The 26,497-nt window shown below is 40.9% G+C and overlaps 2 protein-coding genes and 1 long non-coding RNA gene across 6 annotated transcripts; 2 read left to right on the top strand and 1 right to left on the bottom strand.

The window, feature by feature from the left end:
- On the top strand, positions 1 to 22,455 carry abcc6a (ATP-binding cassette, sub-family C (CFTR/MRP), member 6a). Of its 2 annotated transcripts, XM_026302758.1 has the most exons (31): positions 1 to 42; positions 2,585 to 2,761; positions 2,956 to 3,081; positions 6,782 to 6,919; positions 9,237 to 9,359; positions 10,494 to 10,555; positions 10,670 to 10,801; positions 11,745 to 11,951; positions 13,101 to 13,278; positions 13,474 to 13,635; positions 13,724 to 13,816; positions 14,333 to 14,536; positions 14,879 to 15,025; positions 15,115 to 15,202; positions 15,736 to 15,805; positions 15,890 to 16,016; positions 16,114 to 16,290; positions 16,401 to 16,568; positions 16,814 to 16,997; positions 17,170 to 17,254; positions 17,361 to 17,478; positions 17,862 to 18,069; positions 18,168 to 18,478; positions 18,765 to 18,964; positions 19,124 to 19,250; positions 19,424 to 19,525; positions 19,682 to 19,828; positions 19,975 to 20,133; positions 20,292 to 20,458; positions 20,630 to 20,824; positions 21,104 to 22,455. In XM_026302758.1, exons 1-31 carry the CDS (start codon positions 1 to 3, stop codon positions 21,210 to 21,212), a joined length of 4,533 nt encoding a protein of 1,510 aa, XP_026158543.1. In that variant the 3' UTR covers positions 21,213 to 22,455. The 2 variants fall into 2 exon arrangements, with proteins under 2 accessions (XP_026158543.1, XP_026158544.1); XM_026302759.2 differs by lacking the exons at positions 1 to 42; positions 2,585 to 2,761; positions 2,956 to 3,081; positions 6,782 to 6,919 and adding an exon at positions 7,481 to 7,527 and having other exon boundaries at positions 21,104 to 21,212.
- On the bottom strand, positions 14,477 to 26,497 carry LOC113127884 (uncharacterized). Of its 3 annotated transcripts, none has more exons than XR_004463201.1 (7): positions 26,255 to 26,497; positions 19,659 to 19,803; positions 19,402 to 19,514; positions 17,337 to 17,484; positions 16,794 to 17,231; positions 16,392 to 16,556; positions 14,477 to 16,270 (listed from the first exon to the last, which is right to left on the bottom strand). It is a non-coding gene; the product is annotated as an uncharacterized LOC113127884 (long non-coding RNA). The 3 variants fall into 3 exon arrangements; XR_004463198.1 differs by having other exon boundaries at positions 16,816 to 17,231; XR_003295481.2 differs by having other exon boundaries at positions 16,392 to 17,231.
- On the top strand, positions 23,164 to 25,619 carry cep20 (centrosomal protein 20). Its single transcript, XM_026302760.2, has 4 exons — positions 23,164 to 23,304; positions 23,978 to 24,175; positions 24,390 to 24,474; positions 25,073 to 25,619. The coding sequence occupies exons 1-4, from the start codon at positions 23,247 to 23,249 to the stop codon at positions 25,200 to 25,202; spliced, it is 471 nt and encodes a 156-aa protein (XP_026158545.1). The 5' UTR covers positions 23,164 to 23,246; the 3' UTR covers positions 25,203 to 25,619.

The following is a 26,497-nucleotide window of genomic DNA, read 5'->3' as shown; positions in this document are numbered from 1 at the left end:
ATGGATGCCTTTTGCAGACTCAGCGGCCTGGACCCTCTGTGGGTGAGTTTGGGATGTGTTCACTGTCCCAGAACTCACATTTCTTTACTGTGTGTGTGTGTGTTTTTCTGCTCAGAACAGTTTATCTTAAAGCATATCAGGTTAAGAGTTTGAAATTTTGGGTAACATTACATTGTAACACTATTCATGCTCATATAAGTTAATGTTTAATGTTAATGAATATTTATGCAAAAAAGTTTTTGTTTTTCTGATGCTGACTCTAGAACATCTACTGCTGTATATGGAGATTTATGTCAATAACAGAATCGGATACCTGTTTTATGCTGAGAATTGATCTAATTCAATGATAGAAGCAAATTTATGTTAATTAACTTTAAATAGTTTTTTTCACTGGCCAGCAGGGAACTGTACTTAAAAATAGAATTAAAATAATGAGCTGGTGGTCAGGAGAGGAAGGGGGCATTAACACAAGCCTGTATGTATGTGAGTGCACTGTAATCGAAAGCGAGTCTGAATGAAGCCCTTACCATTGGTGTGTATCAAAGCTGTGTTTCCCGTCACTCTGTTCTGTGATTCAGCATAGCATGATGATGAGAAGTGAGGTTACGTCACGCTGAGTAAGCTGCTGCTGTTGTTGGCAAGGCTTCATACTGTTTTGTATTAGCAAACCTCCATGTACGTTTTGAATCCTGGATCAAAAATTTTAAAAATGGCTGTGGTCCCAGATAACCTCTTTTTCCCTTCCCTCTGTTTCTTATTACTGCTCATTCTCTGTTTTTGCTCCTGTAAAACCCCAAACTTATGGCCATCAAACTTTCCTGAGAAAATGAAAGTAAGATGTATCATTTCATGCAGCCCTACCTGGACAGTACAGGATGTATCATTCTTATCTACAGAACATCAGTCAAAAAGCACAGAGTATTTTAACTGATGTTTTGGCTGTAAAGTACCTTCAAGTATTAATTGTAATAATCAACTCTTTACATACTTTTGGAACAACTTCACTGCTGACTCGATGTGGGACTTAACTCAGTGGTTCCTAAACTTTTTCTGCAGACATGTCAAAGCCTAGGCATTGGAAGAGTGAACAAAGTGCTCTAAAATTACAATGCCCTGAGTTCAGACATGCCACATACTCACATTAGGTGCATAATGCTGTTTTACTCACTACCAGAAGTGCAAGATTTTATTCATTTAATTATTAGTGTATAATTGTCATTTTAAGAGGGTGATTAGAAGCTGAATTGACCTATTAAAAAGAGGCATTCAAGAGATTTGCAGCACAGCAAAAGTTCTTCTCCGATTTCACATCACTGTGTTTGTCAGGTAAAAATAGACACCTTGCAGCACCCAAGCCTTTGGCATCTATTAGTTTACTGCAACCACTTCAGCCAGGGGTGAGAGACAGCTGAACTTCTGAGCAAAATGCACAACAAAGAGCTTGGAGAGGGTTTGACATGTTGGATTTTGTAACATAAAAGTGCTCTGTTTATCATCCTGCCAGTGACCACAGGAGTGAGACGGGTCTGTGAAAGTAGCATCCCACTCACTACCTCTCAAGAGATTTATCACTTGACCGGATTTCGGTACATCGGCTCTGACTAACATACAGTATGTGCATAACCGCAATCTGCTATGTCATGAAGACTTATGTGGGAATACTACATTTGTGGGTTGTGGTGAGGTTGGCAACAGCATTGATTTTAAACAGGTAGCCTACTGTCAGACCATGATTCAGACCCTTCTGCCTCCAGAAGTTGATGTTACTCTTGTATTAGACACTATTCCTGGCAGACATGCCACCCTGAGGTGTGGCAACATCTGTATGTGTAAAGTGCAGCTCACCTGCAGTGGTTCACTGGCAGGGCTGTGGGCAGACAGATGTTACATAATGATCCAGCAGCTGCCACCAATTGTGGCCACTCTCCCTTATCCCAGTTGGGAGTCTACATGCAAGGCCAGACTGCTCTGCCATGCTCAAAGCTTTAAACCACTTCCTGTGGTGACTCCACAGGACAGCCTTGTTAGCACAGCCAGACACCCTGCCCTCATTAGACCCGTGAGGTGATAAACAAGGGAAGCAGGACAACAACAGGCCACTTAGCTCCCTGTGTTTTTTTTTAATCACAGACAACAACATTCTGCTGCTGCTGCTGCTATTGTTATGTAATCTCCAACTTTTCGAAGCATTTGCCCAACACACCTCATCTGCGTGGGCTTTCATTGTTTAGAGATTTCATTATTAGTATAATTCTTGACCCAACAGTTTAAACTGTTGACACCTTACACTGCCCCACTCAAAATGGGAATTAAACCAAAGAAGTGGTCAGAAAAATTCCAATACTGACTCAGTTTCTCAGGAAAAACGACATACTCTTAAGATAAGGCATTGAAACAGTTTCTGTTGACTTCCTGAGGTTTTGCTTCCCTCAGCATTGATGGGAAAAGCATATCTGCACCACATCTAGATTGTCTGGATCTGGTCCCTGCCAGCTCTGTCAGATGATTAATACAACCTCAAAAACTGATCTTTCTGAGATTTCACTATATTCTCTTTGACATTCTTATTCTGCCTCTGTTGCAGGACTGGAACCGTACGTGGTACACAGCCAACCCAGACTTGACCCAGTGTTTCCAGAACACAGTGTTGGTGTGGGTCCCCTGTATCTATCTGTGGTTGCTGGCACCTTTCTACTGCCTTCACCTCTACTGCCATGATCATGGACGCATTCACATATCCTGTCTCTGTGCTGCCAAGATGGTGAGATTTTGCATCATCTTTGGCCATTTTCAGTGTATTGTTCAGTGTTTTCATATGACTTAAAGCAGATACAAAAACAAAAACATCTGCTAGTTCCTCTTAACAAGATTCCTAGTTTCAGCAAAAATGTAGAAGCAAATGTGACTGCAAAAGTTTACCAAATTAGTCTTTCATTACTTTTCTGCCATGCTCAGGTGTTGGGCTTCCTGCTGGCGTCCTTTGGCTTTGTGGAATTCTTCTACATCCTGCTGGAGAGGAGTCAGGACATCCAGCACCACATGGTCTTCCTTCTCAGCCCAATAATACGCAGCATGACTGTGGTAAATACTTTGGTGGATCTACCTTGTCCTGAGTCAAAAAAGTTACATTTTATATTCTGCTAAGCTGTTAAATGAAAACCCTACATCTGACCTTGCATGACACTTGGTACCTTATAGGTGGATAAGCGGCACCCTGTAACTTCATCTCTAAAATAGATAGCTGTTTGCAGCAGTTTGTGCAGACTTTTCCTCTTCCACAAAAACAAACACTGTAAAACAAAATCAGCATATACTAAATACTACTGAAATTGAACTGAATTATACTAAACAGTTAAGGTGCAGGGTTATAACCCTAATCCTCAGTACTGTAACCTGTGCCCTGCTTTATTCCTGATCAACGCACATCCTGTCTTGTCCTGAGTGACAGAGATGTTTGGAAATAATTCAGCCTGTCTTTTTCATATGTCAATGTGCAAATACATGAAAGTATAGTATATAGTGTATGTACTGTATGTTGGCCGGACACTGAGGTGCAAAGATGCCTAACCAAGAAAAGATTTAGAGTGTAGCAAGCAATGCAAATATTACAGTACCCTGTAAACACTGCCTGTATTTGACCATCACTCATAAGGGTGCAGAGTACATATGTAATGACATCAATTACTATTTGATGTGGATCTTGGTGTACGTATGTGCAAAGTTCCAATGCAATGAAATGTGCAAGTGTTCACTGCTTTCTCAGCCAGACACCACATGTTTCATATAAAAATATTTTGGATGTTTTTATAGGCTAACTGCAACATGCTCTATCCTTTTCCAAAGTATATCCTGTAAGGATATACAGTTATTGTCCATTGCAAATGTGTATCAGTGGTTGCAGTGCATTCATTAATCATGTGTTTTAAATCAAGGCCATATGACTCTTTTCTAACCTATGGGGTCATCTTTTAAAAAACATATAGTATAAAGTAAATAGGATGATACACAATTACAACCTATGTTAAAGTTAAAGTACATAAAATATTCTGTCTTTACATAGGCTACAGAGGCACTGTTGGAAGGTGTATTTGAAGCCAGCTCTTCTTTGAGCACCATTGTTCTCTCACAAATTATGATTTGGGTGGAACGTTTTAATTGTAAATGCTCTGAAGAAAGGTACAAAGATGAAGGGCAAGACCTCAAATATGCCTTGAAATAAGAAGCTGAGCTTTGTGCTTTATGAAATCCTATCCAAAATTCATAATATGCACACTGATTTGCTTAGGGTTGCAAAAAATGTTCAAACTAAACATGTAGTTCTGAATTACTGCAAGATGTGGCGATTTATGCAGTCTGGGTTCTTTAATCTTTACAAATGCTGTTTGTCTCTTCCCCCTCCAAACATCTTGAATCTAACCATACCTGTATCTGTGTGAGGCATAGGGTGGGCCAAAGAACATTATTTATAGAAGATAAGGGCTGGGGTGCAATCAGAGAAATGTTTCACGTGGCTTATGTTGATGGAAATTGCCTCAAATGTTTCTCAGAACATTGATCCCACGTATTTTCGGTAGATTTTAAATGATACTTTACTGAGTAGGTGCAGGGAGTGCAGCTCACAACATGGGTGGCATGGAAATTTTAAAATGCTGTTTATCCTGAGCAGGAGGGATATATGAATTACAATGCAGTGCAAGGGTGCTAAGCCCAGATGGGAAGGGTTGCTGTAGTCTAAAGAGTCTCTAAAGCAACCTCACAGAGTTGTATAGATTTATTCACAAAGCTTCCCCTCTCTGCAGCCTCATACAGGTCCTGCATAGTCTCACTCTCTCCAAATCAGACAGCCTTGCCCACCTGTGGTCTCTTCAGACTGCTGAGTAAATATCAGCACACATTTGGCTAAAAATACACCAAGGTGTCGCTTGTATCAAGGGATGCATTTTAAAACAGGACTTTTATTTTGAGGATATCATTTATCTCACCATGGGGCTAGAAAACAAGCACCTATTAAATCATATTAAGAGCATGCCACCAGTATTAAAATCTACTTATCCAAGCCATCTTTATTACATAATGTAACTTTTTGACTTGTTGACTATAGCCACCCACGACTACCCAATCCTTATGTACAGACCAAGAACACTGTGCACTTGTTAATGTGACCAACTTGTTTTTTGGGGGTTTTTTGCCCTTCAGCTCAAATGAATGTAAATTTGGCCAGAATGGGTTAGCCCATGGTGACTGCTGATGAAAAATACACCCGTGATGCTGACTATAATCAGCAATACCATGACGTAAACCTCCTATTCCATCCCTAGTGCTGCACACTTCCCATGTAATTACAAGGTAGGGTTTTGATTCAGAGCTTAGTGATGAACTTAGTTCCACCCACTGACTTGTAAAAACAGATGATCTGATGATTTTCAGCAACATTGTAAGCCAGAATGGTCATGTATAGTTTGCTTCTGTTGAACTGGGGCTAAGCACTTTCAACTTCATCAGTTCAGGACTTAAAATGCCAGCAGTCCAGAGCAGAAATTTCTTGCCATGGGGTTGGTGCTGCTGACTGACATTGTGTAGCTTTGATAAAGATAGATTAGATTTGCAGTAGATTTGCAGTGTAAGCAGCATGCAGTGGTATCTCGTTTAAATAAGACTTTTGAGTTTAACTTGAATTGATTCAAACTAAAGAAAGAAATTATATGGTGATAATATGTCAATACTGGATTGCACCCAAATTGCAAATAAAAAGAGATTAATGTCAGTATAAAAAAGTAAGAATGCTTGTGTTGACACCTAGTCTAGTATAAGTACAAAAGTAATAAGATACACAATGACTAGAGTTATATATAGATATTTCCACCCCTAAAGCGCATTCTTGTGCTTGGACTTCACATGTTGTACCTGTGTTGACATCTCCTGTATATGTGTGCATTTGGCTCCAACACCCTAAAGACATTCAAGTCATGTGGACAGGAGACTCTAAATTCCTCATACATATGGGGCATGGCTATCTGTATTCTTCAACATGTGTAGAGAAAAATGCTATACCAAACAAACAAAAACCGTGGATGTTGTTTACATCAACTTGGACATATGGAGCTGTTCACCATCTTGGCCACCATAGAGAAATCTGTACCCACCACTCCACACAAAAGAAATCTTTTGAAAAGAAACCTTATATAATTACCAGACCACTATAGTTCATAAAAGGACAGTACTGTGGCTCATCCCAGAGTAACCAGTGTGGGATCCATTATGAAACCCAAACTCACTTTCTCTCCTCTTGGTGATGAGCTGGCATGAAAAAGTGACGTCTCACTTGGCCAACCACTCAGAAAAGGACCGATTACAGTGGTTCAACTGCACAATATGTGACTTGTCTGAGGACATGAATAGAGCTATCTCCGTGCTTATTTTTGAGGAAATGTTGTGCTATAGAAAAATATATAATAACATTGTGCATACAGTGTACCATACATGTCTTATTTCGTTATAGGCAGACATCACATCTGTGCTGACCACTCACACTATTGAAATCATTTGCAGCAATGACAGCTAAGGATGGGGCTCTTTATTTCTTTTTTTATCTAAATTAAAGTTAAAACACTTTGTAGCATTAAAACACTGGATGGCGGCCTGGGAAGAAGATTTTCTTAGAGTAGCTACAGTAAAAATTTTCTCTGGCTCTAGACAAAGTTGTTTCTCTCCTGTGTAATAAGAACCACAAATATGAACTCTTAAATGAACTCTTTTCATCTCTCTGTGTGTCTCTGTCTAGATCTTGGCCTTATGCATCATCCAACTGGAGAGAATAAGAGGTTGTCGTTCTTCGATATTCCTTTTCCTTTTCTGGGTCTTGGCTGTTGTCTGTTCCCTGGTGCCCCTCAGAGCTAAGATCCAGTTGGCCATGGATGAGGTATGCAGTTGGCTTATTTATTAATATGTAATATTAGAACCATACCCTTTGAATGAAATATCATCACCATGTTGTGTATTTATATGTATGCCAATCATCCCAAAACTCTCAACAATCCTCTTTATATTGAAAGTCATGAGTAAGTGACAGCCAGAGTGATTGGATGTGTCAGGTTTGAACTCGCTGAACCTGCAATGTCAAAACACTATCTAATCAGGTCTACTCCTGCCCATAGTCTAGACACAAGACTCCAGCAGCGCAGCTTGAGATATACCCTATGTCAGCACGCAGTTTCTATTTCATCCCCCCAATTTTAACCAAGGTAATCTAAAGTTAACCAAGTGTTGGAGGATGACACTGCCAATTCTGGTCAAGCCTGTGTGTGTTTTAGTTTTCCTTTTCTTCCTGTGTCTCCTGTCAGACACTGCAATCATTGTTGTATGGGGAAGGTTTCTATTTAAGTGCATGCAGCCATGGGGCAGTCGCATTTGCATTTCTATAAAAACACACAAACACACACACACATCCATATTTCTGTTTTATCGTCCTCAGAGTGACATTCCCACACTGCTTGGGGGAGAGTAATGATGGCCCTGGGATAAATGCTGGTGAGACATGGCAGCCCAGGGTCAGACCAGAGGAACGTCAGCACCGTGTTTATGGGCCTACACTGCTGTAAACACAGCCAGATGGAAATCTATGCATCCACATATAATGCAAGGCCATTTAGAATTTAGACATAGGCTTTTTTATTTCATACCACCACACATGTGGACATAGGATAGGCATGTGGCTATTCCAACACTCAGATTACTGTACACACACACACACACACACACACATATATATATATATATATATAGATATATATATATACATATTTATATATACATATATCATAAAAACAAAGAATGTTATTGGCTAATGATGTAACTTCTGATGAAGGAATCATTTGACCTTTAAGAAAACATACCTATTTGTTTTCTTGCCATGACTGAGATGATTATATTGACATGGCAAATATAAATCTGCTACTAGCTAGGCTCATTAGCTTAACTTTGCACAAAAATGGGGGAACAGTCTTACTCTGCCCAAAGGTGATCGATCTACCTACTTCTTCAGCTCACCCAAAAACATGTTATAACTTCTCTTCAATCTGCACAAAAATGTACAAAAAATGTGATTTTCACATTTCATCTCCCATTCACCCATTCCCCATTTATCTGAACAAGTAAAGCAGCTAAACCTTTTTCATTACATTTGACAGGTGCTTTGTTTATATGTTCATGTTACAGTAGCCTATGTATTATTATGCTTCATATAGTATAGCAAATATAGTATATCTGTACAAGTACATGACACATTTCTTTCCAAAATAGTACTGGTCAGCAGTTTTCCTCTGCTTTCAACCAGCTCACAATTACATCTTATACTGAAACTAAATCACATTGCAGCATTGATAGCTGGAGTTGACAGAGTTCATATTTGTGGACCTTTGGCCATTCTTAGTTGCTTGACCTACATTTTTCCCACCCACTCTCCGGCCATCCTGACCCTGTTTTTCACGGTGTGGTCAGGTCCATTTGGGGCCTTCATATCTCCTTTCTGGGCACAGCACCATGCTTTTCAGTGAAAATTGCTGTACTGTTTACCATGGCTCTGACTTCATGCATACCTATACTGCTGCACAGCAGATTGGCTGTGGCAGCAGAGTTGGCCCAGCCATAAACAATGCCTCTGCCAGAACCCACAGTTTCTGTATGTCAAGAACATGTGAGCACTACACTTCACAACAGTCTCTGCGTGGTTAATATTGCAACTGCTCCCTTGATTAAAAGTAAGGGTGCTGGTTTGGAAACCCACAATCTTCCTATTTACAGATACGGGCATATAACGTGACTCAGAGGCAGCTTTAACTATTGCTTAATTTATATAAACTACACCATTAAAGACTTTGGGTTTTTATAAATAGTATTTATTGTGCCTGTGATCTTGGTGTATAAACCATATCCTCTGCTATACAATGTGTAAGCATGGGAACAGCCAAATAACGAATTTAGTGCTGCAGGGATAAAAATAGCACAGGAAGTTGTGATTTGCATAGATAGATAGATAGATAGATAGACAGATAGACAGAGATAGATAGATTGATAGATTGTTTGATTGCTTGATTTATTGATCCTGTTCTTGATTTGACATTTTTAAAAACAAATACTGTAATACCTAAAAACAAATGCACTAGAGCAAGTTAATTTTCATACTGTTACATTTTTCATTCTTGTCTCAATAATCTCTGTTTTCTTTTTTTATTCCACAGGGCATTGCCTCTGACATTGTCCGATACCTCGCCTTCTTCTCCTACTTCACAATCCAATTGGCCCAGCTCTTTCTGTGCTGTTTTGCTGACCAGCCACCAGAGGGAAAGCCCATCTTGGAAAAGGTAGGCAGAGAAGAATGTATCCCATTTCCGTCAAAAACACCCACTCCAATCCAACACCCAGGACAGAAAACACCTCAGCAGCTATCTTGTGGTTTTCAACTTTTGTTGTCAAGGCACACTTCCCATTGGGAGGAAATAATGTGAATCACCTCCTTCTCTCCTTCCTCTCACACTCTCACTCCAACAGTTTGGCTTCCTGTGAAGACAGTGTGAATGAGTGCATGTGTGTGGGTTTTACGTTGTTCTCCTGAGTGCCATAAACACAACTCACTCCCTCTAGCATTGGCCAACATCATGGTCGCTGCTTAGAGTTCATGTCTACATGACAACAAAGGCATTATTTAATACAGATCTCACTATCTCACCAAACATCAGTCTGGAAAAAAACGTATCCAGCTCAAAATAGCAAGCTGGTGCAGGACAGCTGACAGGTGAATGAGAATGAGCGTCTAATCAATCAAACAGACATGTGATGCAATATTTCCCTGGTGATAAACAAAATATATGGAAAAGTCCCTAACAACATCTTGCCTAGCAGTGAGGAGGCTCAGGGTGCAGAAACCACAGTCTGGTGTGGTGGACACACCCATTAGTTGCTCCTCGGTATGTTCTCTTCTTCCTCCACCTCCTCCTCCTCGTCTCCACACCACGTTGTGGTTAGGGTTACAGGAAGAGAGGAAATGAGGGGACGAAGAGGAAGAGTGCTGGTAATGAAGAGAGTGAACACCCTGGTGAGGGGGTGGCAGGGTGGAGGGATGCCGTAAAGTATGCGTGAGGAGACAAACCTTCGGAGTGTTTGCATGCGTGTGTGTGTATCCACTTGTTAGACAGCTTGTGATGACACATTTCCGTTTTGTGCTTGTCTAGACCTCAAAACATCATCTTCACCCTTCGCTAACACTGAACTCTATTCTGTCCTATGGGAGTTCCTGGCCTCTGCGCCCTACACTGACTGACCACCTGACTGTACAGTCTTATTTACAGTCTTATTTCAGCGTTCTAAAACACTACCGCAATTTTGCAGCTTTAAACAATCAGCCAAAGGTTTCCTTGAAGGATCTGTATTTCAAAAGCCTCTAAGTGGTGAGACTTTTACTGCAAAAACAAGTGAGTCTGGTCTTTAATTCGTTGCAGAACCCTTGTCCTGTGAAAGATGCCTCCTTCCTGTCAAAGATTCTCTTCTGGTGGTTCACTGGGTAAGATGGTTCTTCAGAACCCCTTCATTTTTAGGCTTCGGCTGACTCACTACAGCAACAGATTGTGCTTGTTTACAATAATGTGTGTGAATCATCTCTGGGCTCCCTCCTCAGGCTTGTTGTGAAAGGATATCGCACTCCACTGGCGGCAGAGGACCTGTGGACCCTCAGGGAGGAAGACACATCATACAAGATTATCTCTGAGCTGCAAGAGGACTGGACAGCTGAAAGAGCCAAACTCCAGAAGTGAGAATTATTGATACGTTGATAGATTAAAGGGTACCTGAGTGATTGAGAATTGCACTCATAATGTTTTTGGACTCAGAAAAGACAGATTTTAAAACAATGTTGAGACGTCCTGAGTTTGAATAGATCAACCTAATGACTTGTCCCCTAATGTCAGTATCAGGTTGATCTGACTTCAGCAGGATCATTCCAAAGCACCAGGAACATTACACCACTGTTTTCTCAGCTTATACAGAGCACAACTTGATGAGTAAACTGACTTTTAACGTGAAAAATTTGTGTAGTGGTCCTTCATTGATGCCTGTGAGCGGCTGCCTAATCTTTATGTATTATCTAGTAGTTGTAGCATGAAGAAATATGCAGCAGAAGACCATTCTTTACATGGAAACGACATGCACAGGACGTGCACAGTTGGCCTTTCATGTTTCCACAGGCTCATCTGGCTTGCTAGTTTAATGCAAGCCTGTAATTCACCACACATCTCGCACTATTGTCAAAGTTTAACAGCCAAAGAACCAAATCCACTTTATTGCAGTGTGGTCAAAAATGTGGCACTGGTTGAGTTAATAACTTAAGCAGAGCGTGACTTATTTGTTGATTGTGGTCAATTGAAATTAAGTCTCATCACCGCGAGCAATCACAGCCAAAAATAGGTCCGAAAGAGTCGCTTGAGGACATACAGTACCATAATGTTAAGGCAAGAGCTCCATGTCATTTTCACGGCTTGTTAACATGATCGTGTGCTTTGAAGATTTGTTGTAGTCCAATATTTCTGTCAAAGAATAATACACTTTACTGCTGTTTTTGAGTCCATCAGCTATGGCATGACTAACAACAAGTCTATTTTACATTAAAGACTTGAAAAAGCACCAGGGCCACACTGAGGCATCTCTGACACAGATGTCTTAATTGTGACTGTATATGTTTTTTTACTCTCTGGCAGGCAGGAGAAGGCCTTAGTGTCGGGTGTGGCGCTGGGGAGCAGACTGCCAGACCAAGCTCAGCTCCTCAGGAAGCTACAGAAGAAGCAGAGCTCTGGCTTCTTTCTGCTCAGTACGTTGGCGCGCAAGTTTGGTCCATACTTCCTGACCGGTACCCTGTGTATCATCTTCCATGACGCCTTCATGTTCGCCATCCCTCAGGTGCTCAGGTAAGACTTGAAGGGAGCCCAAACCTACGGTAAATCTGCTCTCACCATCAATGCAATCTAGCAATAACTAGCAGTGGTGGAACTTACCAGTGTTTGTTAATATTAACTGTGTCTCACTAAAGCCAAAGTAAATGCCACAGAAACCGAAAAATAGAAATCAGGCAGTTGTACGTTCTCAGTAAAACTACACAAAAGAGGCCTACTATTGCAAATGACTGTGCCATTATATTTGGAAAGAGATCCTGTTGTTGAGTTTTTCACATATATCTTTTACAGTGCTCGGAGTCCCACAGACCAGTGAGTGCACTGTATTAAGGAAAGCTGCAGCCAATATTTCCAAACCTCAGCTTGGCCTGAAATTACCTGAATGGATAATCCAGGCTAAAGTAAAAATGTTTTTATAGTGTTTTTGGGGTCAAAACTGTCCAATTCAGTTTGGAGATTTAACTTAAAGAGATTATACTTTAGCGATTATTTAGAGGAACATGGCATTTAGCATATTCTGGTAAAAATACCACAGTCGAGATGGACATTGCTGTATAACAACTGAGATTTCCTCAGATATCACTGTCATTGTCTTATTTTCACGTAACTGTGGCACCTACAACCAAACAACAGAAACTGGCAGCAGTAAAAATAGGTCATGGCTGACCAACCACCCTCCGTACCGTCCCACTAGCGGACTGGAATGTTGTTGTTGATGCACAGCACCGAATCAGTGGAAGTGTTAATTACGGTCTGAAGCTGTGAGCAAGAAAAGTAGATGAGACCACAGACATCTGTGCTCCAGTATGGAGGACAAGCAGCGAGGCAGGGGAGGCTCTAAATGACAGAAATGCTGTCGGACCACAATAAGGGAGCCGCTGGCCAAGTGTGAGGGCAGCCCGACCACAGGCTGAGCACTGTTGTGCTGCCCAAGCTACATTGTGAGGACCAGTCATCCGGCAGCCACAGCACCATTCAAGGCTGTTGGTTTGAGGCACACAGTGAAAGTCAAATAATTCTAGAGTGAATGAAAAAAAAAACATGTTGCAATTTTCTGTTGACAGTAAAAAGATGTATGTGTCAGCTCTGATTTATATCATTCACTACTTTATTTAGAAAATCACATAGAAATACAGTACAGTCACGACTTCTCTTCCTCCACAGCCTTCTTCTGGGTTTCATGAGAGATGAAGATGCTCCGCTGTGGAAGGGCTACTTCTATGCCACACTTATGTTTCTGCTGTCCTGTCTCCAGTCCCTGTTCAACCATCAGTACATGTACACTTGCTTCACAGTGGGAATGAGAGTGAAGACAGCTGTTATGGGCTTGGTTTACAGGAAGGTGTGTAAAATTTGCATCCACAGACGTGGAACCACTAAAAAACAGAAGCTTTCTCTCCTTTTAGACTGGAAAACATGTGATTAACAGCTTTCACCTAAGATGAATGATCATCTGAAAACTTTACAAGGATGCTAAATTATATTGTACACATTGCACCGAGGGCTAAATGTCTTTGTCTATTTTGTTGTCAATCAGTCTTTGGTGATAAACAGTGCTGCCAGGAGGACTTGCACTGTGGGCGAGATTGTGAATCTGGTTTCAGCAGACACTCAGAAGCTCATGGATTTTGTGGTATACTTCAATGCTGTCTGGCTGGCTCCTATTGAGATTGCTCTTTGTCTCTTCTTCCTCTGGCAGGTATGTTGAAATGTAGTATTCTTCACAATCCAACACACACACACAAATGAAAAGCCTTTGACCCAGTTTTCTTCTTTCCTTTATTTAGCATCTTGGCCCATCAGCTTTGGCAGGGATTGCCACTGTCATCCTCATTTTTCCACTGAATGGATTCATTGCAAAGAAAAGAAGCAGGCTGCAGGTGAGAGCTGTTACAGGAATTCATCACAGTATTGATCTAATAGTCCTAACATCTGGCATCCAAGGTCGGGGATGCCACAGCTGGTTTAGATAGTGGCTGAAATGCTGTGTGGGTGTTTGGCCTGGATGATACATTCCCTCTTGTCCTTTTGATGTCTGCCCCATATAATATCTTTGAAGCACAATGACAGGAAAGGGTGGGTAGTAGGACGACATAATTTTTCATTTCTTTGGAAAAACAACAAACGTTTCTGTACATTTGAATGACCACGTTCCTGGCCCTCGGTTGTTTCTTTCTCATAAAAATCACAAAAATGTAACAAGCAATAAATTCTTACTGAATTTAACAAGTTCTGTGATGTTCAGGAGCACTACCACAGCTGTAATGAAGAAAGGCAAACCCATGTTCACAAATTTGCTCTGGTCTGGTAATTGTCTTTCCATTGTGCCTCAGTTTCAGTTTAGCAAAGGATTTTTTAATAATAAATATTTAAAGAAAACTCTGTCTGGTCACCAGGAGATACAGATGAAGTTCATGGATGGCCGTATCCGACTGATGAATGAAATCCTGAATGGAATAAAGATTTTGAAGTTTTATGCCTGGGAGAAGGCCTTCCTGGAGCAAGTCTTGGGCTACAGAGAAAAGGAACTGAAGGCCCTGAAGAAGTCACAGATTCTTTATTCCATCTCCATTGCATCCTTCAACTCTTCTTCTTTCCTGGTAAAAACTCATGAAAAGCTAGTAATATAAAGGCTAACTCAAGAGATGCCTTACTGTCATTATTACATTTCATTCTGAGTGTAACATGACTGGTTAAATTTATGGTAATAAATACAACTGTTTTGCCAATAGGTATTTATCACCACTGTCACAAAAGGATTTTAAAAGATTTTATATTTGTGACCTATTTTTAAACAAGATTTATGTCTTCAGAAGCAATAATATACAGCTAATTTGAGAAATTAATTCACCAGCCTTCTTTTTTGATTGTGCCTCTAAAAGATCATCCATTACACAAAATTCTGCCTGCAACATTAATATTTAGTGTTGTTTGTCCCTGAGATTGCCTTTGCCATGTTTGGAGTCTACGTGATGTTGGATGACAGGAACGTCCTAGATGCACAGAAGGTTTTCGTCTCAATGGCTCTGATCAACATCTTGAAGACTCCACTTAGTCAGCTTCCATTTGCAATAAGCACAACTATGCAGGTAAGTGGCATTAAATGCTCATGAAGAACATTTTATTGGTCCCACACAATGCTTATAGGTTTTTTCACTAACCTCTGGCTCTGTTTCAGGCCATGGTTTCACTGAGGCGTCTGGGAAAGTACCTGTGCTCAGAGGAGCTTAAAGTGGACAATGTCTCAAAGGCTCCATTGAGCTCTGGTAAGAGCCCCACCCATGTACTGTATAAACTGAATGAAAACTACTATGCTACAGTGTTTAATTTCACCAATTTCCACAATTTGGTTCCCCTACTGCCTGAAATCATAGGCTGTCATAATCAATAAAAACACCACGCAGGATTTTGTTGTTTATATCTGTGGAGTACCACAGCCTTGTATGGATCATGTGCACTGTCACTTCCTGGGTCCCGGGGTGGCTGGCAGACTGAGTAATTATAGGACTTTCCCATTTAGTGGTTGAATGTAAATCATAGCATGAATTCAGACATATGATTCACAGAGAAATAAAAAATATATATACTGCACTCCTGTGTCTTGTGAAAAAGCTACAGCTCTGTAATTTGCATGATTAAGTAAATTCACTTGTAATTACGCCCAGACTGCACTCTGATGAGTAATTTCAAGGGAGAATTTTGTTTTGAGGGTTTGCTGCTCAGGGTGAAACAATATGCCTTGTCTTTAGTATTTATTGCAGTTTTTGTTCACTTCATTCAATCTTTCTTTCTGGTTAAGATGGAGAAGACGTGGCAATAGAAAATGGTACTTTCAGCTGGTCTGCAGAGGGCCCTCCATGTCTTAAAAGGTATGAGTTATTTACAAAAAAAAGACACAATACTAGCTGTACCCAAAATCCAAAGAGATTTAAGGATTAATTTGCTGTTGACAGAATCAACATCCATGTGCCACGAGGTTCCCTTGTTGCTGTGGTCGGGCATGTGGGCAGTGGAAAGTCGTCTTTGTTGTCCGCCATGCTCGGTGAAACAGAGAAAAGAAGTGGCCGTGTCACTGTCAAGGTATTGAATTTATGGTCCATGTGCAGGGTCTATTCATAGTTTGTGGGTAAAATTTAATAAATATTGACAGTCTCTCTTTTGACATCTGTCTCAACAGGGCTCTGTGGCGTATGTACCTCAGCAGGCCTGGATCCAGAACGCCACAGTCCAAGACAACATCATTTTTGGTCGTGAAAAGCTGAAAACATGGTACAACCGTGTGCTGGAGGCCTGCGCCTTACTGCCTGACCTGGACATCCTTCCCGCTGGAGATGCTACAGAAATTGGAGAGAAGGTATGTATATTGTTGTCCGTTTAAGATAAGTTATTTGAAATCCTTTTCTTGTCCTCAAGTCATCCAAGAAATGAAAGTCTCAAATTGACGAATAATCTTACTCCATGCAGGGACTGAACCTCTCAGGTGGGCAGAAGCAGAGGGTGAGCCTGGCCAGGGCTGTCTACAGGAAGGCTGATGTGTACCTGCTAGATGATCCTTTGTCTGCGGTTGATGCACACGTGGGTCAGCACATCTTTGACAAAGTCATTGGACCTAAAGGAGTCCTTAGAGATAAGGTAATAAATGTAGCAAAACCTGCAAAGTGCAATTTGAGTTCTTCACTTATGCTGCAAAGAGCCAAAATATGGCTTTATGACACCAGCAGTAAACCACTGTAAACCACACGCACCCGACCTGAGCTATTGTTATCATAATATGGAAACCACCACTTTGCTGACACTTTTGTTTTCAAGAAAGCTTCAATTTAGCATTGGATTGTGCCTGCGTCCTATTTTTCTGACCTGTGTGGCTTGCTATACAGACCCGCATCCTTGTGACCCATGGGATGAGCTTCCTGCCGCAAGCTGACCTCATCCTCGTCCTTGTAGATGGAGAAATCACAGAAAGCGGCTCCTACCAGGAGCTCCTCAGCCGCCATGGCGCCTTTGCTGACTTCATTCATACATTTGCAAGCACAGAGCGAAAAGAGAGTGCTATACAGAGAGGTAAAGAGACACTGCAGCAATAAATTTAAAGGACAGTGTTTTTGTTAGTGTGATTAATTTTGTTATATCGTTTGAAATGATCTCTTAAAAACAAATGTCAGTAGTAACACATGTTGTAAACAGGAAGTACAAATAATAGACATAATTCTAAAGATTAATAATGACTTAACAGCTGGCTCAAGAAGGTCCAATGCTCGTCTCAGTATGGTCGACTTCATGCCATTCTCCAGAGACCTGTCACAGGAGCAGCTCATCGGGTAAGTTAAAAACTTGCAAACTTGTCATGGCATTTGGCATCTCAAGCATCTCTCTTTTTTTTTTTTTTTTTATCAAACTCACCTATGGCCTCTCCATATTTAACAGGGGTGACACCACCAATTCCAATCTGCAAAATATGGAGCCAGTGTCTGAAGCAGATGAGGAACAGGTACCAGAGGACTTGGGCAAGCTTACCGAGGTTGACAAGGCCCGCACTGGAAGGGTAAGCCTGAAAAAAAAATGTTTTTGGCTTCATTTCTAATAGTGAGAAATGAGGCATTAGGGGCTCTCCCAATTGAACTAAATGAATTCTTGATTTTTGATGTGGTTGCTAATAGAACTGACCTCACAGACATAATTTCCATAGATCTGGTAAATATAATGGAGCCTTTACCAGCTATTTTCCTCACATTTGGGGACCTCAGACTAAAATATCTGAAACACAATATCAAATGAATGATAATGTTGCTCCATTTCTGCTTGCTATCTAAATACACGTCCATAGCTTGTCCAAAAAATCAGTTATTGTGAACGTAGTTGAAAAAACATTGCTGCAAAGACATACAATGTTCTAGGATTCCTTAGATATTTTTTGTGTTTTCACAGGTGAAGTTGGAGATGTATAGAAAGTACTTCAAGACCATCGGCTTGGCCATCATCATTCCCATCGTCTTCCTGTATGCCTTTCAGCAGGGTGCCTCACTGGCCTACAACTACTGGCTCAGCATGTGGGCCGATGACCCCATTGTTAATGGCACCCAGATTGATACAAACCTGAAACTGACTGTGTTTGGGGCTCTGGGGTTTGTACAAGGTCAGTTACACAGTTTTCTGAATCCTCATGGTACACACTAATGTTAACATTAATGGTACACTCACAGACTTTATCAAACATCTCTCCGTTCTCTTCAGGCATCGCTATCTTTGGTACGACTGTTGCCATCTCCGTCTGCGGCATCATCGCCTCTCGCCAGTTGCACATGGACCTGCTGATCAACGTCCTGCGTTCTCCCATGTCTTTCTTTGAATGCACCCCCAGCGGAAACCTACTCAATCGCTTTGCCAAAGAAATTGATGCCATTGACTGCATGGTGCCAGATGGTTTAAAAATGATGTTGAGTTATGTCTTTAAACTCATGGAGGTCTGCATCATCGTGCTGATGGCAACACCTTTTGCAGCCGTGATCATCCTGCCTCTCGCTTTCCTTTACGCCTTTGTCCAGGTACATTCCCCTCATAACTCACCACCACTGATTTTTTTTTTCTTAGAAAGCATTATGCTAAAGATTGCTTAGCAAGAGTTGGGTTCCACTACTGAATGTTATTGCAAGGCTCTGGGCTCCAAAACCAACCTGGCTGATTTTGCCCTTGACTTGCACTTTGTTCTCCACCTGCTGACATAGATGTTGCACATATTCATTATGAATTATGGGAAAGCCCTTTTGGTTTCACTCCCTTTTGGTTTCAATCAGTAAAGCTGGTGTTTTACTTTTCCACTGTGGGCCGCAGAGCTTCTACGTCGCCACATCCTGTCAGCTGCGGAGGCTGGAAGCCGTGAGCCGTTCGCCAATCTACACCCACTTCAATGAGACGGTGCAGGGCGCCAGCGTCATCCGGGCTTTTGGAGAGCAGTCCAGGTTTATTCTGCAGGCCAATAAGAGGGTTGACTTCAATCAGACCTCCTATTTCCCCCGATTTGTGGCCACCCGGTATGATATGCTTCATTTATGGATTTATTCGCTCACTTTGTTGTGCGGGTGATGATTCAGAGTTTCATGGTAAAACAAAATAACTTCTAGCTGTTGCAATGAGGCCTTTGGATTTTTGGAACTCGCCTGCCCGCAACTAAATCAGTGTTAAATCCACAGCTGGCTGGCAGTCAATCTGGAGTTTGTTGGTAATGGTGTGGTCTTAGCTGCTGCCATTCTCTCTGTGATGGGAAAAAACACACTCAGCCCGGGCATTGTTGGTTTGGCTGTGTCACACTCCCTTCAGGTAAGTGGTTCAACTTTACCGAGATAGACACACACATTTTTACTCAAATGTTAAACTGGAAAAGGTGAGATACAAAGACATTTCAGAGTTTAAGTGCAGAAAATAAAAATTTCAATTTTCCTTTGGGAATTAATAAAAAATTCAAATAAACCTTGTTGTCTTGAATTTTTCAGGTAACTGGAATCTTGAGTTGGATTGTGAGATCCTGGACCGATGTAGAAAACAACATTGTGTCTGTGGAAAGAGTCAATGAGTACGCTGACACTGCAAAAGAGGTCAGTGTTCCCACACACACACACACACACACACACACACACACACACACACACACACACACACACACATTCACTTCTTAGGACACCAAATCCAACACTTTACAGGAAGAATTCTTTCTTGTTCTCTACTCACTCTTTGTTACTTGTCTCATTCAGGCCAGTTGGAGTATAGAAGGCAGCTCTCTGCCCCAGGCCTGGCCCCACAGAGGCACTATAGAGTTCCAGGACTATGGGCTCCAGTACCGTAAAGGCCTTGAGTTGGCTCTGAAAGGAATTACCTTGAATGTCCAAGAAAGAGATAAGGTGATTAATCTTGTGTGCTATAAAAGATGTTTTGAAATCTTCTCCAGTTCAGTTTTAATCCTCGGCCACTTAAGTTGCTTAAATCACACAGAACTGATAGATGTTTATGTTACATCTAAACTCTGACTGTAAAACCTCTTTTCCAGGTTGGAATTGTGGGTAGAACAGGAGCAGGAAAGTCCTCTCTTGCCTTGGGAATCTTCAGGATCTTAGAGGCAGCAAAAGGAAAGATCTTTATTGATGGCGTGAACATTGCCGACATTGGACTCCATGACCTTAGATCACGCATTACCATCATTCCTCAGGTTTGACAGCAATAATAACAGAAACTGAGCCCTGGTTTTCATCACATAGTGTTTGCAATCCATAGCTAATGTAAAATAAGCCATTCTGAATTGTAATGATCCTGTTAATGATCTGGAGCATTTGGTGAGGAAAAACACCGGCTGTCCTTTCTCTTCAGGACCCAGTGCTTTTCTCAGGCTCCCTCCGGATGAACCTGGACCCCTTTGACACCTACACAGATGAGGAGGTGTGGAGCTCACTGGAGCTTGCTCACCTTAAAAACTTTGTCTCCAATCTGCCTGACAAACTCAACCACGAATGCTCAGAGGGAGGAGAAAACCTCAGGTACACAAGTACACTGAAATGAAATGTTGCAATGCAGACCACTAGCCATTGTTTTGCAGGCTCAGCCACCAATAAATTATTATAAAGATATACAAACAAAGCTGCAGAATGCAGTCATTGCCTAATATGTAATTCTTCCCTTCCCTCCCAAACTCTCTTTTGTCTGTGTAGCCTGGGTCAGCGCCAGCTAGTGTGCCTGGCCAGGGCTTTGCTGAGGAAAACCAAGATCCTGGTTTTGGATGAGGCAACAGCTGCTGTGGACTTGGAGACAGACACACTCATCCAGTCAACAATCCGCACACAGTTTGAAGACTGCACTGTCCTGACCATCGCTCACCGCCTTAACACTATCATGGACTACACCAGGTATGTTCATGTCCACTACATCATCATTCATTGACAGAAAACTATTCAGTGACAACAACCCATTTATCAAGTAAAAGTGCTAAACAGTTAATGTTTATAGCTTTTCAAATGTGAGGATTTACTGCTTGTATCTAATGCCTTAGCTTGCACTTTGGGAATTTATTTAAAAATTATTTTCATATTTAGTAAAATACAGTTACATAAAATGAATACAATTCTATCATTTTCTAAAGTAACTAAAGTAGTGAATCTTATCCTCATGTTTCTGCTGCTTCACAGAGTGATCGTCATGGACAGAGGCAACATTTCTGAGATGGACTCTCCAGCCAACCTCATTGCACAACGGGGACAGTTTTACCGGATGTGCAGAGAAGCTGGGCTGGTCTAAATCTTCTTTTTGGCTTCATACCTTGGAGCTGGTGACCTGGTGTACACATGTGGCACCTTGTTTGTGTTGCTCTCCAACACATGTTAAATCTGGCCATTCCCAGATTTATGGCAGTGCAAAGCACCTCTTCATGAGAGCATTGTTAATGAATCTCAGAGCAGCTGCTGAGGCCAGCCTGACAGCATTTGTCGTGTTTTAATACACAAAAACACACACACGCCATCCTAAGTCAGGCAAAAACATTGTTACCCTCAGATGAAGAGAGTCTCCAAGCTATAAATATTGTATATAGAGTAGTGGTGTCAGTTTATTTCATGTATTATTAAGCTAAATGAAAGAGTACCACAAATCTTAGGATTTTCATTCTCTTTTTGAATGGGAGCAATATTATTTTTGTAGTTTTTATACGTGTTTATAAAGCACATGACATATTTTTTGATGTTGTCTCAGGCTTAATCATTAATGTTTGCTCACATTTTTTTATCCTTGTGTGCCAAAAAAGAGGCAATTTATCATTGTAAATTGATAAGAATTTATTTTGTCTTCTTCTCCCAGAAACTGGGACAGGAAATATTCTGACACACTAACCTTCAAACGGCTCACCCTGGCAAACCTAGGGGAAGTGAGGTTTTGACAGCCTTCACAATCTGAACTTACAGCAGCCAATTTGGCATTTTTTATATGTCAGGGAAAAAGACAAAAACATTGAAATGAGCCAAGACATTAGCAATCGTCCAACTATGTTGCGGGTGTTGTTTATTTCTGTCAAAGTAAACACATATAAAAGTCAATAGGGACCTTGCTGGTCAGATTTAACCTGACGCCGGTAGTAAAAACCACCATGAATGAAGAGAATGCCTCTTCAAAACAATGGTGATAAATGGTGATTGTCTCTCTGCCTCCACCACATAAACTCAGGCCATACATACAGAGCTGAGGAGACAAAATCAGTACTGTTCTTGTGGTGCTGACATGACAGACTGTATATAGTCCATGTTTTACTCTTGATTCAAAGAAAGAACCCTATGAACTTTTCAAAGAGAAGAGGCATTTATTTTTTGTCTTACTGGTTTAGACAATATATTTGTAAGAGAAACCCTATCGTTTATTTATGTCACATTAAAGGACTGTATTATATTTATACTTTTTATAACAACCTTGTTCATTTTTCACTGGCCATTTACTGTTAATGTACTGTCTTGTTCCATACATCATGCTGGATAATAAAATTAATTTGACTACATTGAGGTTATGTTTGTATTTATATTTGTTTAAGGTAGTGTGTAGATGTCACTTAAAGCTATTCAAAGTATGAACAGACATATTTTTATGCAAGTCACCAAATACATGATTGAGGCTGACTCCCAAGCCTATATAAAGGCATTCCTAGCTCTGAATTTAAAAGATGTTGCATTCAAATGGTGGAGGATGCATGGTTTGAAGTAGCCTACACCTAAATGAATCATCCTGTAGAACAGTTGGCAAAGTTTGGGGTCTCATAAAATTATAAGATGTAAGTCCTGTAGTAACTGTACTCGTCTAAGTCACTAAAGGATGTAGCAGGCGTCTATCAACAAAGTAAATGTTAGGTCACCCGTAGAAGTACATTAGGCAGAGTAATTAGTAAGACTGGGATCAGGCAAAGCAAATAAAAAGACATGACTGGGGGAGTTTAGGGTAAATATTAGATTCAAGTGAACCTCCTGAGACCCTGATATGAGGACTTTACATTTTAGGTTTGGCTTTATGAGGTTACAAAACACTAAACAAACCCCAAGGCTTTTTCGTATGTGTTGCACTCTTTGTGACGTTTAGGTATTGAAATAAACAAAAGAAAAAGTATTTTGTTACACACTGGCGACTGTTATGGAGTAAAATGATGACAATTATATTTTTTTCCTGACTAAGCTTATTTTTTATACTATAGAGTCCTATAAATCCCAAACAACTGGAGAAATTAAAAATACACGGAAATAAGGGGAAGGGGAAAAAGGCGTCACTTCCTCCACAGCCTTGGGATCTAACGCTGTCTGCATGAATGGTGGTTTGTTTACACTTGTTGCAATGGCGACTATCACTGAGCTGAAGTGTGGTAAGCGTTATAACTCGTTATTTGTTACCTGGTATATACCTAATACGTAATTACATTAAACTAGAACAGATAAACAACAACACGTCACTGCACAAGTTAGTCAACAGCTGCCGTCACTGGCTAACTAACATGATGTTCCTCTAAGAAACCCCGTTTCAAAAAGCGGACAATTAGGCTAACTAGGTCGCCCTGAAGGACGGAAAATATTACCCTTTAAAGTTTAAAGACCGTCACTGTTATTAAGGCATTCACTTCCATTCGGCACAACTAAATACAAGGCAGCGGTGCATAACACGCAGTTTTAGTGGTTGTTTTGGATTTTACACCGCTCGCAAACGCTAGCTAGCTAAGTTAGCTTCGTTACTTCTGGCCGAAGATGTTTGTAGGAACCCGGTGATAATTATTTTACTGAAATGAAAACACCTTGGTTACTAATGTTTCCCGATTAAGAGGCTGATCTATAATGATTTTGATAATATAACGAGTTGTATTCAAAGAAGCTTGTAGCTTTAGTATTGTGCTTGTCCTATTAAATTCTCACATTACTGAGTGGAGTATGGATTATTATCGCAAAACAGACAACGCGTTTTTTTCTCTCCGACCACAAAAGTCAAGCAGCTAGAGGTTAAACTTCCTAATTCAGATATGAATTCTGTAAACTGTGAATATGTAGCGGTGAGGGAAACGCTGGAGTCCCGCGGAGTGTTGGCCCAGCTGAAGGCTCGTATCAGGGCAGAGGTGTTCAGCGCCCTGGATGACCAGCGGGAGCCTCGGCCGCCCCTGTCCCACGAAAACCTGCTCATCAACGAGCTCATCCGTGAGTACCTGGAGTTCAACAAGTACAGGTACACGGCCTCTGTGCTGACAGCAGGTGGGTGACACACAACATCAACAACAACACATGTAGAAAGGATGTGACGCTCGTTTCTGAGATATTACTTGGTGCCGTGTGTCGATAGTTTTACGACTTTGGCGTTTTCATGTGCTAGCAGGAGCATATACTTAAGATCTAGATTTTATGTTTCAGTTGCTGTTTTTGAAACAAAATTTACTGCTTCTATATTCAGCAGTGTATGTTTTCTCAGAGTCAGGCCAACCCGAAGCTCCCTTGGACAGACAGTTTCTGGCAAATGAACTGAAAGTCGCAGAGGATCCCAGCTCCAAGTCGGTGTAAGTGTGTCAGCCAATGTTTGGGAAGCAGCAGTACATTGTGCTGACCTACACTGGGTTCAGAAATGTGCTGAACTAGTTGTGTTGTGAATTCTTACTGTTCCCTAGAGGTCAGCATATGCATCAGGAATTGTACTCTGGTTTGTGTACCACCGGGGAAAGCTGAAAAAACACATAATTAAAATAACTGGCTAGAACATGTACCAATGTGAACGTAATGACCTGGGTTTGATTCAGTCAAGCCATTCTCCTTTTTCAGTTTTTGGCTTAAATGAAACGAATAAGGGGCAGCACGGTTAGCACTTTTGCCTCACAGCAAGAAGGTGAATGGTTCGGATCCCAGCAGGGACCTTTTTGTGCAGAGTTTGTGCTTGTGTGGGTTTTCTCTGGGTACTCAGAGTACTCAGTGTCCATGTGGCCCTGTGATGGACTGGTGACCTGTCCAGGGTGTACCCCTGCCTTTCACCCAAAGAGAGCTGGGATAGGCTCCAGCAGATCTCCGTGACTCTAGTTAGGAATAAGCAGGTATAGATGGAGAACATGAACAAAACAAAAATATGGATTAAGAGTTCTTCTATTTCCACATTTTCCTTTCCAGACCTCTTCTCTATGGGTTGGTGTCCCACTTCATGAATAGTGGTGATAATGGAGGGAAGGTTTTTCTGAGGGGTGCATCTCTTACGGCTGTCCCCACTACCAGCAACACTGTACCTGGGCCTGATGTCTAAAAGCTGAGGATACACTGAGCACTGGTTCAGTATGGACTGAAAAGATGCCTTGACACTCAAATATTCCACTTAAAATGTTGAAACATCTTATTGAACTTCAGTGACCTAATCTTCTTGTCCATAGATTTCACTGTGCTTTCACCACAGTCTAATCTACCTGCATTACAGCTATAGTTTAGGAATTCTGTTAAGCTGAATGTGAAAGCTTTTTTATTGTTGCCAGATAATCCCAGGGGGCCTTTATATGTTCAGATTTTAATATCCTGCTTTACCAATAGGATTAGTGTCATAGTGGTAAATCTTACAGTAATCCATATTGCTCAGTCTTGCAATAGTTTGGGCAAAATTTTGAATTTACATGTTTTATTCTTATTTGTTTTCTTAGTTGTTCAGAAATAAATATTTTATATTCCTACACTACCTTTATAAGAATCATTTATGGAAGTGCCATTTTATTGGGTACCACATGGTGGCAGTGTCAGCAAAGACAAAGCTGAAGACAGTTAGTGCCACAGGATTGAACTGTGATACTTGGTATCTACTGTGTCATGTTCATCTCTAACAAAACAGTCTGTATTTTTATGCCTACTATACTCCATTCAAAGTCCTTAATATATAAAACATGGAGGTGATTGTTGTCAACATATAATGTTAGTCTAAAAAGACTTCAGTGGCCTTAAATTATAGGATAATATTTAAAAATGTATTAAGTAATTTCATATCCAAACAAGGAGGCGTTAGATGTAAGAACTGTGAAAGCTGAAATTGTTCTTTACCTATTGTTACCAAATATCAAGGATCATACACACAGGTACCACAGCTATAGTGTATTCTATATCAGTATAATACTGTAGTTAAAATGAGCATACAACTTGAAATTGAGGAGTTTAGTAAGTTTCGAAAACAATACTCAAAGTGTTTGTAATCAACTGTATGTGTAAGTACAATGTGTATTTTTGTGCATTTCCCTTTAGGAGTTTTCATCACTAGACAGTTTAAATAGTGCTGAATAACCTGCACCTGGAAAGTGAACTAAATTCACATTCACTTACCTTCCTGTAATTGTCTTGAGTTTTGGCACTCATTGTGTTGGGCTGTGCAGCCAAACCCACCCATGTTGCCCCTGCACCACCACACTTGAGATGGCAGAAATGTGTTTACCAGTACTACTTCACCCATGGTTGTCTCCAATAGTCACATATGCCATGATTGAAAGATGTCTTTTCTTGGTCTCATACCGAAAATGTTTATGCTAAGTTCAATGAGGCGTCATCTGGAGTTTATTTATTAACTAC

Source organism: Mastacembelus armatus, chromosome 1, assembly GCF_900324485.2.
Source record: "Mastacembelus armatus chromosome 1, fMasArm1.2, whole genome shotgun sequence".
NCBI lineage: Eukaryota > Metazoa > Chordata > Actinopteri > Synbranchiformes > Mastacembelidae > Mastacembelus > Mastacembelus armatus.
This window is presented reverse-complemented; position numbering and strand designations above follow the sequence as displayed.